This window comes from Sceloporus occidentalis, unplaced genomic scaffold, assembly GCF_023333645.1.
Source record: "Sceloporus occidentalis isolate IW3139 unplaced genomic scaffold, rSceOcc1.0.p SCAF_72, whole genome shotgun sequence".
NCBI lineage: Eukaryota > Metazoa > Chordata > Lepidosauria > Squamata > Phrynosomatidae > Sceloporus > Sceloporus occidentalis.
The window spans coordinates 2,538,900-2,554,936 of NW_028317052.1; the positions used below are offsets into that span (position 1 = coordinate 2,538,900).

The 16,037-nt window shown below is 39.7% G+C and overlaps 1 protein-coding gene across 6 annotated transcripts in view; it reads left to right on the forward strand.

Annotated features, from left to right (window-relative positions):
- The first annotated feature begins 2,508 nt into the window (after positions 1-2,508).
- Positions 2,509-16,037, forward strand: part of LOC149286086 (coronin-6-like) — a 28,475-nt gene continuing 14,946 nt past the window's right edge. For 5 of the 6 annotated variants that reach the window (XM_089494367.1, XM_089494368.1, XM_089494369.1 and 2 more), the window contains exons 1-2: positions 2,509-2,706; positions 9,571-9,693. In XM_089494367.1, coding sequence (XP_089350493.1) covers positions 2,509-2,706; positions 9,571-9,693 — 321 coding nt within the window. The remainder of the gene's footprint in view (positions 2,707-9,570; positions 9,694-16,037) is intronic. The other variant, XM_089494371.1, reaches the window with a different exon arrangement.

The following is a 16,037-nucleotide window of genomic DNA, read 5'->3' on the forward strand; positions in this document are numbered from 1 at the left end:
GATAGAGATAAGACATGTCTTGGTAAAAGTTTCCCCAAATGTTTAAACTAGATGAACACAGGCAAGTTCATTATGTCCAACTAATAGCAGAAGCTGGAGAAATGTCATGCAGGAAATTCATTACATAGAGGAAAGACTATGTGCACTAACCCTTTTAATAATTAGAACTGTTGGGTCACACTTTCCTCCCAGCATACCACACTGAGACTTGCTGAGACACTTGTTAATACACTGCCAAAGCGGCTTCTCCATTACAATATCACACCATATCATAATCCCCTGAAATACTTTGTCCCTTTTTATTACTGCTTGGGTCATAGCTCTAGGTAACATGACACAGTAATGTTCTGGCAGGAGAATGTAGAGGATGCAATGAAGCTTTCATTGTTAACACAATGTTCTAAAAACTGCATTATTATTACATTATCATTTGTAATACACCAAATGCCAATTTTAAGATATCTGTAATAAAAAAAATACATTGTTGTGGGCACTTTGGGCATGTGTCTGCTTTTTTATTTCCTGATTGTTGAGTGGTTTTAAATTAGAAAGTGGAGGCCTATTCTGTGTTGCTTAAATTGAGGATTTTGGTTACTCAAGTGTTTAAATTCAAAGCAAGAAAGAGATGTATTCTAACCTAATCTTGGTATTTCACTGAAGAGTATGTGGCTGTGTGTGTTTATTGTTTATAAGTGCCAAAATAATATGGATTATGTGGTCGTATTACAATAGAAACTAATTAAGTAATCCAAACAGGAGAAATATCTTATTATGTCTTAGGTTTTATACTTAACTTCAAATGTTCCTATCCACTGGCCAATGCTCTAAGAGTATTTTTATGCAGCACTCAAATGAATCTTTGAGTAATTTGTAGTAAAATTGTTACATACGTCTCAGTCTCTACTAGGAGAACAGGAAAATCTACTGTTTGTATATATTGTGTATTGCAAGCATATCCAGGATAACTATACATAAGCACAAAATAATCTTTCATGTCTTTATTGAACACACTCATTAAACATTCACAGGGCTGTTGGAAAAAGTAAGTGAACTCAAACAAGCGCTTCCAGTAGCTGCAGATCAGACCTGCACAACGTTCAGGATTTTAGACCATTTTTCTAACTGCTTCTAACTAGCTCAGTCCTATTCTTAAGATTTCTGGTGTGAACGACTCTCTTGAGGGTATTCCATCTGTATGGGTTAAGGTCTAGGCTCTGACTGGGTCACTCCAAATAATTTTCTTTTTTGAAACCATTCTGTAGTAGATTTCAGCATACCAAGACATTTTGGACAATGCTATGCTTCCAACTTTGTTTGAGAAAGGCCCTTTTCTATTCCAGCATGACTGTGTCCCAGCGCACAAAACAAGGTCCATAGAGACATGGTTGGGTGAGTATAGTATGGAAGAACTTGACTGGACACCTTTTGGGATGGACTGGAACCGAGATTGCGAGGAAGGCCTTCTCGTTCAACATCAGTGCCTGACCTCACAAATACTCTACTGGATGAATGGGCAAAAATTCCCACACAAACACTCCAATGTCTTGTGTAAAGCCTTCCCAGAAGAATGGAAGCTGTTATAGCTGCAAAAGGGGGACGACTACATATTAATGTCTATGTATTTAGAATGCAATGTTATAAAAGCCCCAATACTTTTGTCCATATAGTGTAGATGCTATCCAGTTCTAATGATTCTTCAAGCCTTTAGCTGATATTCCAGGGTTCTTTTTTACTTCATTGAGCATTCTGTGTTGTGTCCTTGCCTCCATTTATAAACAACTGATGAATAATTTTTTCAGTTTTTGATTGTAGGTCATCTCAGATTCCTTTTTTGTGAGGTACAGTTCACATCAGCAGATGCTTGTTGAAGATTAGAATTGTGCATTCGTGTTCGGGCGAACATGAAAACGAACAGGAAGGGTGCGTTTTCGTTGTTCAGCCTGAATACCGAAGAAACTACCATGGCGGCGGCAAAACATACACGAAGACACACGACACAAAGAATCTTAGTGTTCGTTTTTGTTTACTAATCTCCTTGGTCCCTTTCCCTATCTAGCCTAATTTATCTACGTGGCATCGCAGGGGTTAACAGAAGCGGAAATCTGTAGGTTCGACATCAGGAGTTAAAGGGCCCTGCGAGCAACTCTATTGGTGCACTTCATTGGTTGATGGCAGAGGAGGCCCCTGTCGGCGACCAATAGAGTCGCTCTTATGGACATTTAACTCCTGACGGCGGAACTTGGCCTGGGGAGACCATGCCAATTTCCAATCCACACTGTGAATGTGTATTGTGTATTCAATATGGAACAATACAATAATTTATGAGTTAATGTTTGTCCATTATTGTAAGTTAGAAAAAGATCAGATCATATTTTAAGACAAATTTATGCATAAATGCTGGTATTTCCAAATAGTTCACTTATCTTTTCTTGTTTTGTAATGAATTGATATTAATATACATGTTGTATCTTATGGATCTTCCTCTGTTGTTTCTACAGCATTTCCACAATGAGCAAAAGAGTTGTGCGCCAGAGCAAATTCAGGCATATTTTTGGACAGCCAGTAAAAGCTGACCAAATGTACGAAGACATCCGAATATCAAAGGTGACATGGGACAGCTCATTCTGTGCAGTGAACCCCAAGTTTTTGGCCATTATCATAGAATCCAGTGGAGGAGGTGCCTTTATTGTGTTACCTTTAGCCAAGGTAAGCCACCAAAGGAAGATATCCAAAATATTAGGTGGAAAGTAGATGTCTATATAATACAGATGTTTTTATTTGAATAGGACTGTAAGTTTAAATACTTAGTATGGGAACGCATTCTTCCTCTACCTTATATACCTAATAGTTGCGATAAGTTATTTTAGTATCAGTTGTAGACCCAACACTTACAGACAGTGAGCAAATCTGACATGCCCTGAAGACAGTGCTAAACTGTATCCCAAAATAGTGTACTATATATAGATAAACTGGCCCTTGAAGCATGCCAGTATCCTTTATCCACTAACAGATAACATTTTTACTTTGCCTACTAGTGAATAAATAATATTTAAATTTCTAAGAAATAAATTTCCAGCAAGGACATTAAAGACAAAATTATCTAGTCAGTTCTCTTGATGCACAAGTGGATTCTTTAAAGCCGGCACTAATGATGTATCCTGCTAATGACTTCTGTAATTATTCAATACTAGGCCAGCAGGTAATGTATGTTATTCTTATCGCTGCCTGATATTTATGAAAAGCTGGCTTATAACATACAATGTGAATTCACACTTCTTACGGGTCTTATTCTTAAATACAGTGGTTTAAAGCAGGGCACATACATGGTGAAGGGACCCATGAACACAGCTTGAAGGGCCCCTAGAATGTCTGTTTAACAACTGTGTATTAGGTAGAATATCAATTAACTGCTTTTCACAAAAAAGATGAGCATTATAATTAAACGAAAATGTCTTCTTCATCAGGAAAATGTGGAGATGTCTGCATTTTCAGAATCTTTAGATGTTGAATGGTTCAGACCGTTCAATGTGGAAGACATCATTTAACGCTACCGTTTTATTGGGGACATAATTTAAAAATGCTGTTCCACTTACAGAAATGTATGCTAATAAAGTTAACATTGAAAACTTATTTTATTATTTGCTCATGTAAATAAGTGACAGAAATTTTAAACATTATCATTTTGTTAGCAACGGTCTCATTTGTGCATTATTGGTCCGTTGGGTGGATATTAAGGTAGGACAGGGCCAGGACACCTACTTATTACAATATTTAGAAGAAGAAGCCTTTTCCATTTCTATGGCAATGGCCTATCACGGCCTATTATGGGGCATAATTTCATATGATTTAACTTCTATATTCTGGGTTTGGCCAGTAATAGAATAGTCTTTGTCATGCTGCTTTACAAAATTCTGAATAAGCCAAAAATATGCGCCTGACTTTTTCCTTTTAATATATTTTTGGTTTTAATATCAAAAAATATTATCCAGCTGCTAGGCTTATTGAAAAACCTTTCATTAAACCGTAAACCAAAGTCATATCTATGGACATCTCAACCCGAGCTTCTACAGTAAAATACATCATAAAATTGTTATTGTTCACATTGAATTTCATGAGTTGGAGACTGAAAATAATAATAGCGGGCCTTATTTTTCATATAATGGTCATCCATCTGCCCTGGTTTCCTTGGATACATCCAAGAGACAGAAAATAAGAAAGGCTTTGTATATAATAACACAAGGCCTGGAGGAATAGAGTTTCTGGCATTGTGTACACAGTATAAGACATTTTCGTGTGTTCTGTAAACAAGAGACTATGTTGCTGGATGCTGTCCCACTAGATTTTGATCTAGCGGTGCCCTTGCCATCCAATGGGCCAATATATTTATGTAACTTAGAAACTGTGACGACCGCAATAAATAAATAAAAGAAAGTTAAATTAAGCCTGATACATTAAAAAAGATAATCTAATTAAACAGGACATTAACTCTCATGGTCGAATGCAGGGTGGAAAAAGAGAAGGCCTCTTGGCCTCCTCCAAATTTCATTATCCAGATTCCACTTTTGTAACTAAATCCAAGACAGTATTGAGATTCCATTTGGATACTGGTACGAGTCGCTTTTTTCTGCATATGGCTTATCTGGAACATACCTAGGAACTTTTAGTGTTTTCCTCAGATTCTCTAAGTATCTGAGCTAATTGCCAGGACCCTGTCGCAGCTTTTTAATTAATTATCTTGTTACCTTTACACTCCTGATATACAATTTATAACTTATAATATAATTATAAATTATAATACAGTATTCTATATAGTCTGTTTTTCAGCCTGGCATGATAAAGGTCCTGTTTAAACTGAAATGGTGCCCTATATGTGATGGAATACCAATAAGATTTTAAGCTCATTTGAGCAGGGCCCTACTCACCTTTGTTTCTATAAGTCTAAAGTTACATTATGCACTAATTGATGGCTGCCGAATATGATAATGCTATATAAATCAATCAAGAAATAATAATAATAAAATAACACCCGTCTCGTGGTTTGTTGAAGTACCGAGTTTACAGGATTGTTTGTAAATTTGGATTTTAGCATCATCTCCAGCTAGAACATTTTAGCAAATGCCCATGCAACCATTTTTTTAATATTAAATGGAAAAATAATTAACAGTTGTGAACATTAAAGTAGAGTAAAATTTGGGAGCACGCGTACTAATCACCTACTAGTACTGATCACCAGGCATTCACTGCTTTTTAGGTGATGCCAAGGTTAATTTTAAGTGGGAACTTGGCCGGGGAACTAAATTCATGTGAAAGTCCTTCCACTCGTTCCACTGGGTCAACTTTAACTTGAGAAAAGTGTAGTGAATACACACTTGGGTTGTTTCCAGATAATCACATCAAGCCAGCTGGCGTCGGATTAAATAAATCAATACGGTATATTTTTATCCTTCTAAAACAACAACACTCTGAAATACCCACTTATTAATGCTGAACATGCCAAAAGAATATGGGGTAGAAGCACATAAAAGGTGAAAATTGTTGAAAAACTATGGTTATCATTTATCACATTGTCTATTTAACAGAGTATGGTGTCCAATTCACTACTTTCAATAAGTGTGTGCTCTTCCCATTAAAAAGGTAATTAGGACAAAGTAAGGTTTCTTTTTCCATGTCCCATCTGTTATGTAAAATATGTTAATGATTTGTTAGGTAGAAATCTAATTAGACTTATATTGCACACTAAGTTACATGAAGTTGCAAATACTAATGAACACGTTATGCCAAACACTCCAATCAGTTTATACAACACTATATATATCATACCCAAGAATCCAGGGGAGGGTTGGCTGCCCACCACAGCCTGGGGGGCAAGTCTAGTCAAGTGGCCCTTTGCGCCACCGAATCAGCCCACCATCCATCCATCCATGCCCATCTTTTCCTGATTTTGGAACCCATGTTGATGTAATGTGATGGGATTGGGAGTACGTCAGTACACTAAAAAAAAGTCATCCTACACGGGATGCCAGAAGCCACAATTTAACACAACTAATTCTTTTTAATAAAATATGCAGATTGAAATAGATTAAATAACACAAAACCTTCACTTTTCTGCTCACTGATTAACATTTAGGGCGGCCTGGGGGGGCAATTGCCCCCTGGCCCAGCCCACCCCTGCAAGAATCCAATCAGTAAATACCAGACCGAATACATTATATCAAAACCTCCTCTCCCAAGTATTGACTCAAAAGTGGCTGCCACTGTTTCTGTATAAGTTTAAAGAGTATGAATGTTGTAAATTAAAGGTGCGGTTCCAACCACTGAATTTAACATTTTGTAGCTAAATGCAGTATTAGAAGCACCATTTTGGTCCTGTGTAATGTCAAAACCATTGCTATAAATAATTCCTTGACTATGTACATTTTTGTCTCATCTGTAATTTTTGCCATAGAAATGAAAAGGTTTCATAAAGATTTTGGTGTTGTTTTGTGATTAAACACATAGAAGAAAGAATAAAATGACAGATCTCATAACAGTTATACAATTAACATATTAGAGAGTACAATTCATGAAACTCACCTTTAAAATTGATGAGGAAAGTGAACACTGGGCACTTAAAATAAATGTATTAACTTTTTTTTGTTGGTTAGACTCCTGACTTGTTGGGTGGCTTGTCCATCTTCCAACCAAAATATTTTGATATGAACAGAGAGAGCACTGGGTTTTAGTATCTTTCTACCTTTAGGAAAGGGAACAAAAATGATCCCGCTCACAGTTGAGCATTTGAATTGTCCCTCAATTAGTAGGTCATATCTCCCCTACATTTTAGGTGCCCAAATCAGGACGCTGTCGTTTGGGGCATGGTTGGATATAGTTGTAGGTGGAGGACTGTGGACTTACCATCACCAAACCCTGGCAACGATAGCGCTCCAAACATATGTAAAAACAATCATAACACAGGAGCATAACTTCCATGGGGCAAGGTGGGCGACCCACCAGCCACCTGATGGGAATAAAGAAGTGGATGTGACATCACGGTGGGATGGAACCTCTGTTCCTGCTCAGGAACCAGAAGCCCTAGTGACTGCTTTGTCATGACAAACCAATCAGCCGTCATATCCATCTTCAATCAGTTTAATTCTCTTATTATTGGTTTAGTTGTTACATACACAACAAGTGCTTATCCAAAAGTCAATGGTTTATGATAGATTAATGTGTTCTGGAACAAATGGGATTTAGAGGTTCAAAGAGCAAGCCAATATGACCACATTCTCTCATTCCAAATCTTTTCCTTTACCTGGGGATATCATTCAGCACATGTTCACTCCTCGGACCTGGGGCAATGTCCTTGACCTGTGCAAAGGGTTCCTGCCTCTCTCTCTCATTCCTGCATTCCACTTCCCCGGGAGGAATGTTGAGGGTCTCTGTACAGGCATTTGGATTGCAGCACTTCATTTCTTATCCTGTGCGTCCAATAAGGATGACCTCATGCATCACACAATAGAAAAGTCTCAGGAAGTGCTCAGAGGGCCATTAAAGTACTCAGTTTTTCCAGTGTTGGACTTTGTTTTGTTCACTTTATAGCTTGTAGGACACCGCCCGGCCAGCCTCCTCCTCATCCTGAAACCTTTTTCCGTACCCAGTGATACTTCTGTCTTCCTCTTTCCACTTATGTCCTGTTATTTGTTTGACCCTCTTTGCCCCTGTTGTTGTAGGTTCTCTGATTTATTTATAGATTTATCCCAAGCAAGCCGTCAATGTCATTCGTGCAGCATATATGAAAAGAAAAACATAGAAATATAGTGCAATTACTAGGAAAAAGGTAACGTGCACACATGACATGCAAACCTCTCAATATACAAATCATACCTGCATCAGAAGGTAACTTGTTTGCTGTTAATGCCACTCGTTTCCATCTCCAGTTTTTTTATGCCTTCAGTATGATATATAGCGTATTTCCATATCTCCCAACAGCCTTGATTTATCCATAAAGTCTGGGGCTTCTGAGTTTCAAGATAGAGTAGGTCTGCACTGGGGTAGTGAGAGTGAGTGTGCGCCAGTGTGGGCAGATTGAGCCTTGATTAAGGTGAGGGGCAAGAATGTACCAAACTTCGGGTACTTTGATGTAGTGGCGCTAAGCAATATATTACCATACAGTGTAACGGAATCCCCAAAATGTATACCTTAGGTAGGTGTTCTTGAATGGTATTTGCTGAATGGGTATGCCTTTTATGGTTTTTTTGCTCGCTCTCTCTCTCTCTCTTTCTCACATCATCACTGTTGTCTCCGTACACAAAGCGAGGTCCATAAAGAGATGGTTTGACAAGTTTGAGGTGAAGAAACTTGAGTGGCCCCCACAGTGCCTGATCTCAACCCCATTGAACACCTTTGGGATGAACTGGAACATCAGTGCCTGACCTCACAAACACTCTTTTGGCTTAAATTACCACAGAAACACTCCAAAAATCTTGTGGGAGCTAGCTTTCCTAGAAGAGTGGAGACCGTTATAGAGGGCAACCATATATTATTGGTTTTAGAATGAGATGTCCAACAAGTGTGATGGTCGGGGGTCCACATACTTTTGGTCATATAGTGTGTATGTGTATAAAATGTATAGTTTAAGAAGAGTGACCTAGGCACCTATCAGTGTCGTAGGACATAACCTTTTTTAAATTAGCTTTATAGAATGCAATGTTGGAAAATTTGTTCTCGTTGGAGAGGTTTTAATGCTCAACAAACAATGCTAAAGAAAGATGAGCCCTGTACCTAGAATCCTTTATCTATTTAAGACTCAACCAGCTGCGATCTGAATGATAGACAAAACATATCTTCAAAGCAATATGATGACTTTTATTTGGCATGAGAGTTAGGAAAGACATTTTATTTCATCCTAAATATTTAGGAAGCTAAGCAGCACCACATGTTCGGTATTAGTATACAGAAGCACAGTTAATGCTGTTGATCTACTGACACTTTCTTCCTGACCTGAGAACTCATTCAATTTAAAGTATGTTTATGTCAGCATCTATTAATACATTTTGAAATGTACAAGGCCTTTATATTTGTTGCTTTGTTTGCAAATATATCCCGATGGAACCATGTTTTCAGAGCTGCCATGTAAGGTAAAAAGGTGTTGAATTATTGATTGCTATATCTCTCCCAGCCATTTGCTGTTGATGCTCTGCCTTATTTTATGCCTATGCTTATTCCACAAAGGCATTGCGATATTTTTTGTTTTTTTCAAAGATACAAACTGGGATTGCATGTGCCCAGATATGGTCTCCTGAAGACCAAGGGAGCAGGGAGAGGACAATGCCAGGTGGGAGGTGGTGGTGGTGGTAACTCTCCTGAGGGGTATAACTACCCACAACGGGGTGTGGAAAGGCCAGGAAGTGAGGAGCACTGGGTACAGAGTGGGAGAAGCTAGACAGGGCTTTAGTTCTTGCATCTATAACGTGTTCTTTTAATTGTTGGTGGTACAAAGTAAAGGTCTGTAGAAATAAATTGGTAAATTGTTTAATATAATAAATGGAATAATCTACACTGTTGTTGAAGTATTGCTTCTTTCTGACTCAGACAGGTCGTGTGGATAAAAACCACCCCACGGTCAGTGGTCATACAGCTCCCGTACTGGACATTGATTGGTGTCCACACAACGACAACGTCATTGCAAGTGCCTCGGATGACACCACTATCATGGTAAGTGCCCAGTCTTCTCATATGTAACTTGCCTTGTGAAGACAACAGCAATGGTTTCTATGAAAATTATGCAATAACCTTTCCATTTCAGTATAAACCTACTCATTTTATATTTTAAAAATACAAAAATACTACATTCCTGTTGCCCTCCATGGCCAAGGAAAATATTCTTTAGCAAGGCTCTCTCCACCTAATGTATCTCAATTCCCATCTTGTCATACCCCTTGAATATATGTATTGTAATAAGCGCTGCGTAAATTATTGGTGCTATATAAATAAAAGATAATAATACACTAATAATCAGCTGTGGAATTAGGGAAGAAGGGGTCCTCCTCAAGAACATGATGCTTACTTTCCCAAAGATAATTTAGTATTACCACCATCGGAATATTTTGGCTGAGAACAAATGTTTGGCAGTTGTAGCCTCGACTCGTGGGCTACCTTTTTATCTTAATAACGTAATAATAACAACACAACTACCCCAGCCAAGTTTGCCATGTTATCCAGGTACCATACCACACACCAAGGACATAGGCCGATGGGGTTCCAAGCATCACACCCAGCCCGGAGCCTCCCACCAGTTATTACCACCAATGATCATACCACTGCTTTAACCCCTTGGATACCTGGCAAGCTACCACCCTCCAAATGAGACAAAATGCCACAACCCGACCCAGAACCCCCATTAAAAAAGGGAAGGGATGGTGGGACAAACAACACCAGGTAAGGTTACCACAAAATGGTTTCTTACCCCTGCATCACACAACATTAAATAACTGCCCTTTAAAACTTCTCCCCCAAAGCCCACATTTGCCGCCTTAGCCTAGCCGTGCTCCGCACTCTGCCAGGGGCCACTATATCCCATTCTGGCCTCCGTCGGCTTTGTTATGTCTTACTGTATATTCCAGACCACCCAGAATTTAGCTTGATGTACATTGCTTTTATTTAAAGTAGCCCACTATGGCTTTTAAATAGAGGTAAAGGTTATGAGACTGGAGCTTTTGCTTTGTATTGCTACAAGCTGTCCACACTGGGCAGCATTCAGCCCAACTGTATTGTAATTGGTATCTTGGTATTTTCAGCCAATGAGAAGCGTTCTTATTCAACATAAGTTGTTAGGTGAGATGAAACTGTTCTTAAAAATGCAGCACAGCCACTTTCTCTTGCAAGATGGCGCAGATGCAATGCATGGTTAAGTCTGTAAGGCTTTTAATGTTATATATTGTATTTCACTATATATTGTGCTGGGTCAACAAAGCTTATGTAAGTTGTAATGGCTGCAAAAGCAATAAAACAGGGTGTGAATTGAAGGATCTTGAAGCAATGCAGTGAATATATATATATATATATATATAAAAAGAGAGAACACAGTGCCACGTGTCTGCACTGCGCCCAGATCCCACGCTGTGATGCAGCATTTTGTTCTAATTATACCCCAGTCACTAGAAGGAAAGTGGACGGAGAAGCAGCTAATCAGACACTAAAAACAGAGGCAGCCTTGTGACGAGGGTTGGGGAGATTCCAGTAATATGTTATTCAGCCATAGGCACACTCTGATCTGCGATTTTACTTTTTATTATGACTCAGGAAGAGCGGCGTCCTTTTTGTTCTGTTCTTGTGAGCAGATATGGGAAGAGGGCCAGAGGAATGCAATATGAATAAGTTTAAGTCCAGTCGTCTCATTTATCAGTATACAACACCTCTGTGCTTCGGAAAGGGTGGGGACAATATCAACATGATGAGTTAGGATCTAAAATATCTAGTGAGTGGCTGAAACTCAACTCATCCCAACCGTACTCTGTCCACTTGCCTTGTAGTTTTACCAATTTATATAATTTGAAGTGGAAATTGTCAATAGTAATACTAACTATTTTAGTAATACTAACTATTATTATTTATTGAATTAGTCTGCGCCATCATATTCCACATCGCTGCAGTAAATGGTGCATAACATAGCAATTTGAACATTCTCAAACAAGCTTACAATCTAGTAATACTTCAGCTGGATCCATAAGGGTTAAATATTACATGTCCAATTACTAGTACTAATACATGTGTAAAATGTATAAATCATGTGCCCTGGAAGATCCTTTAGCATTTACACCACTAGCACTACCATGTTGTGTTCACCCAGAAAGAGAGAGGCATTGGTGTATTCTGGTCAAAGCCAACTAACCCTAGTCCTAGGGTGGCAGGTTGAGGGGTAGCAGCCACTAAGTCATTTACTAGTTAATTTACTGGTTGAGGAGATCGGAAACCTCCTTTGAAGCTGCCCCTTTTAAAATGAGGAGGTCTGGGCACATATATGCAGTATCCCTTCAGAGCAGCCTAATGGGGAGTGTTGGTGCATGGTGTCATATGGCAGCACTCTGCATAAAGAACATGCACAGTGGAGGAGAAAGATTTCCTTAGCATAATACCTCTGGGAGCAGCGACCTATATGAATAAAAGTTTCAAAATATACCGTATTTTGATTTCTGTACTTTTTTAGACACATTCGTTTCTGTCCTTTAAGGAGGAACTTTCGCATGTGAGATAAAACCATAACTGAATCCAGCGTGAAATCCATTTATGTAGTTTTTATTTTGTGATCTGTTTGTTTTTGGTTATTTAAATTATTGTATATTATTATTACATCACATGTACCCCCATCTAAAGCTAGGCAGGACATTTAAAGGGACAGTCAAATGTCCCTGCCCCCCTTTTAAAAAATGCATAGTAAAGTATCTCTTCTGGGGTAGTGGCTTCACAAGAGGCTGGGCTAGTTGTGCGTGGAGGCAGAACTAGCAATGTATAGTGGTGAGGCTAGAGGCAGACATCCTTAAGTGGGCAGGGATTGGAAGAGAAAGTGGTGGGGAGTGAGCATGGCCTGTCTGGAGAAACTAACTCAGAGACCTGGGGAAGCAATACTTAACCTGGAGACACTGTGCCAAACCCACTGTCCCAGGTATGTTGGTAGACTATGTAAATTTATGTATCTAGGCTATTTTTGAAAAGCCTATTTTTTTACCTCTACCGCATAAAGATGAAATGGATCTACAGGTCAGACAAATGATTTTAAAGAGGCTATTAAAACAAAAAAAAATGAAGCATCTATTTCTTCTTTCAATTTAATTACACAATACACAGGAAAAATTTTGGGATAGTACATTTTAAAAATGGTCAAGCAAAGAAATTTTCCCATGTCTGTATTTTTTTTTCTTTTACAAACCTTTTATGGTAAAACATTGTAATTGTGATAGTATCATATGCTTTCTAATTCCTGAAATAGACTTAATAAAATGTTTTATACACTCTGGATTGTTCAGAGATTAAACAAAGGTTTGGCGTGTGAATGTGCCGGCCGTTAAAGTGTCACAGCAGTGTAAAGACTGAGACAAATCATCAATATATTATTCTGCTGTACTTCATACTGGGTAGAGAAGCACTATAAATTACAGGGTGGAAAATGATGGGAACAGCAAATTACATGGCATTGCAGTGATATAGAACACGAACAGGAAACCTCTTAGTCTCGGATAGATCTGCAAAATCTGATAGGACTGAGCTCTTATGCTGCAGTCATGAGTTCTGTATGAAAGACACTACTAGGAAGAGATAGTGACCATATGTTTGACGATGCCTGCTTCATATCATTTGTATCATCTGAAATGCTCTCATATATAAATGTATGGATAGGTAAAAGTTTATTGCGTGGGTAATAATATTTCTTAACAGCGTAAAATGAATATTAATGGCTAAGTGCAAAAATGTAGCTGTGTGCTTCGTCCACTGTAAGAAAGTGGATGGTACCCACTAGGTCAACACATACCAAGCCTTCAGTTGATGTTTTTTTGAAGCATGGGGTAACTCTTACTTTTTTTTGTTTGCTGAATGAATATAAATGTCTGAAATCCAAAGTGGTAGGGCCACGGTGGAAACCAGATCCACAATCTTCCATTTGAGGGACCTCACTTCCAGTGTGGGGATATGCTCTCTAAAGCCGCTGCCCAAACAAGAGCTAGAGGTTCTATGACCCTCCCCAAAGAAGGGCCCCACTAAAATTTTCAAGGTGGAGACCAAAAGGCCCATCAAAATCTATCTCCATTGCAGCATTTCCATTCCAAAAAAAAGTCCTGCTACCATTACACAATTATTCTAGACTCGATGACCGAATAATTGGAATTTTAATAAAGACAGGAGGCGAATATTTGCATAGACTTTCTTTACTGTCACCCTAGCAGCAAAGACAAAAATAGAACATTGGTAACCAATCATATAAAAGTTCAACAATATAAACGTTGAAGCAGCCCCTCCTTCTTCCTATTTCTGCTGTACGCAAACCATGGAACGGAAGACGAAACAGGTAAGTAACCCTCTGAAGAAAACTTGATCGGAGCATCAAGGTTAAGCCCGAGAAATCAGGAATAACTGGAACCTGGACACCTCACATAATGGCTTACACTGAAAAAAGAAGGGAGACACATGACAGCATCTGAATGCCATAAGCATAAAATAATCAATATACCAAAAGGAATATTAAAATAACATGAGAAAAAGAGAACATCCCACCAGGTAGCAATAAACATACATAATATACGATAAGAATAATCAATCAAAAGGGGTGGGAGGGAGGGAAATATTCGCCTCCTGTCTTTATTAAAATTCCAATTATTCGGTCATCAAGTCTAGAATAATTGTGTAATTTTATTGCAAAACAGGAGGCTCATATTTGCACTTTTAACGTCGGGCCAATAAAGGCAAGACAACCGAAGATAATGGTCGAAAATAAAAAGACCTAAAAGTGGATGCACGAGACCAATCAGCTGTTTGAAGAATATCTGAGAGAGAAGCTCCATCGAAGAAAGCACCCCAGGCCGCTGCCCCTCGGACAGAATGTGCCCCAAAATGACGATCGATACCCGCAAGCGTGAGAAGCCAACGAATCCATCTCGCCAATGTTGGCGAAGAAACCGGAAGAAAAGGATTAGAATAAGAAATCAAAAGTTGAGAAGCTGATACTGGACGTAAAGGACGGGTAACCGCAAGGTAAGTGTCGGGGTGCTAGCTGGAAAGGTAGGGAGCGTAGAGCAGGGTAGCACCAGATGGAAAGAATAAGCCAAATACAAAGTCCGAGTGATAAATCCGGGTCAGGGCAGGCAGCGAAGGAGCAATAACGAGAAACAAGCCGAAGTCGAATACCAGGAGGTCAAACACAAAAAGGCAGGATAAATGGGGAATCGCACAGAGCAGAACACAAGGCACTAGAAGCTCAATAACTAAGCCCAGACTGAAGGGTGAGCTGGGTTTTTATATTCTACAGGCCAGGTTCCTCCCACTGACTCACAGGTGTTACACCTCCCCCCCAGAGCATAAGTATTCCCCACCATGGGGGTTAATTAGGGGTTAACTTAGTCTGCCCTGCACTACCGTGCGGCGGCCAGCAGAGGGCGCCTGAGATTGGGATTGTGCGGGAGCGCGCCTTGCTGTAATTGCCGTGCGCGGCCGCAACAGCGTGGGGGAGCGCCTCGCAGCAACTGCCGCTGGCGGCCGTGATGGCCGGATGATCTGCCGCGTGGTTGCCGGCACGGGAGGCACCGGAGGACGAGGACGTAGTCCGCCCCGCAACGGAGCACGGCGTCCAGCCAAAGACCCCGGTAAGGGGCATGATGAGGGGCTGGGGGCCTGACAGTAAGTCTGAAGGCATCTAGCGATACAAAGTTTGGGATCCTCGGTGAGGTAAGGATAAGAAATAGAAGTTGAAGAAGTTTTCGTACGTCTATGAATGGAGAAAATGACTCCTTCAGGAGAAAAGGAAATAGGTCCAACATCCAAAGCACGAACATCGGACACACGACGAAATGAGAGTAAACAAAGCAACAAAGTAAGTTTTGCCGATAATTGACGTAATGTCAAAGAATCATTGTCGGGCCATTGCCGCAAAAAAATCAAGGAGTATGGAAACATCTCAGAAGGAATCATATCGAGCATTCGGAGGTCTACGTAAACGAATACCTCTGAGAAGACGACAAATTAAAGGGTCCTTACCAATAGGACCGTCCTTGGATCCAACATGGCCGCTGGAAATGGCCGAACAGAACAAATTAATGGAGCTGTAAGATTTTCCAGAAGAAAACATATCTGCCAAAAAAATTTAATATAATGGCTACAGGGGCAGAATGGGGATCAGTCTGTCGTCCCACACACCAAGCAGACCAGGATTTCCAAGCGGCTCTATAAGCCTGGTGTGTACCTGGAGCCCAAGAGTCTCTGTGCAACTCTCTAGCATCCTGCGATAATCCCTGGACAGGGTGAAATCCCCGGAAATCGTCCAAGCAACCAAGGAGAGATGGCCTTCTAGAATC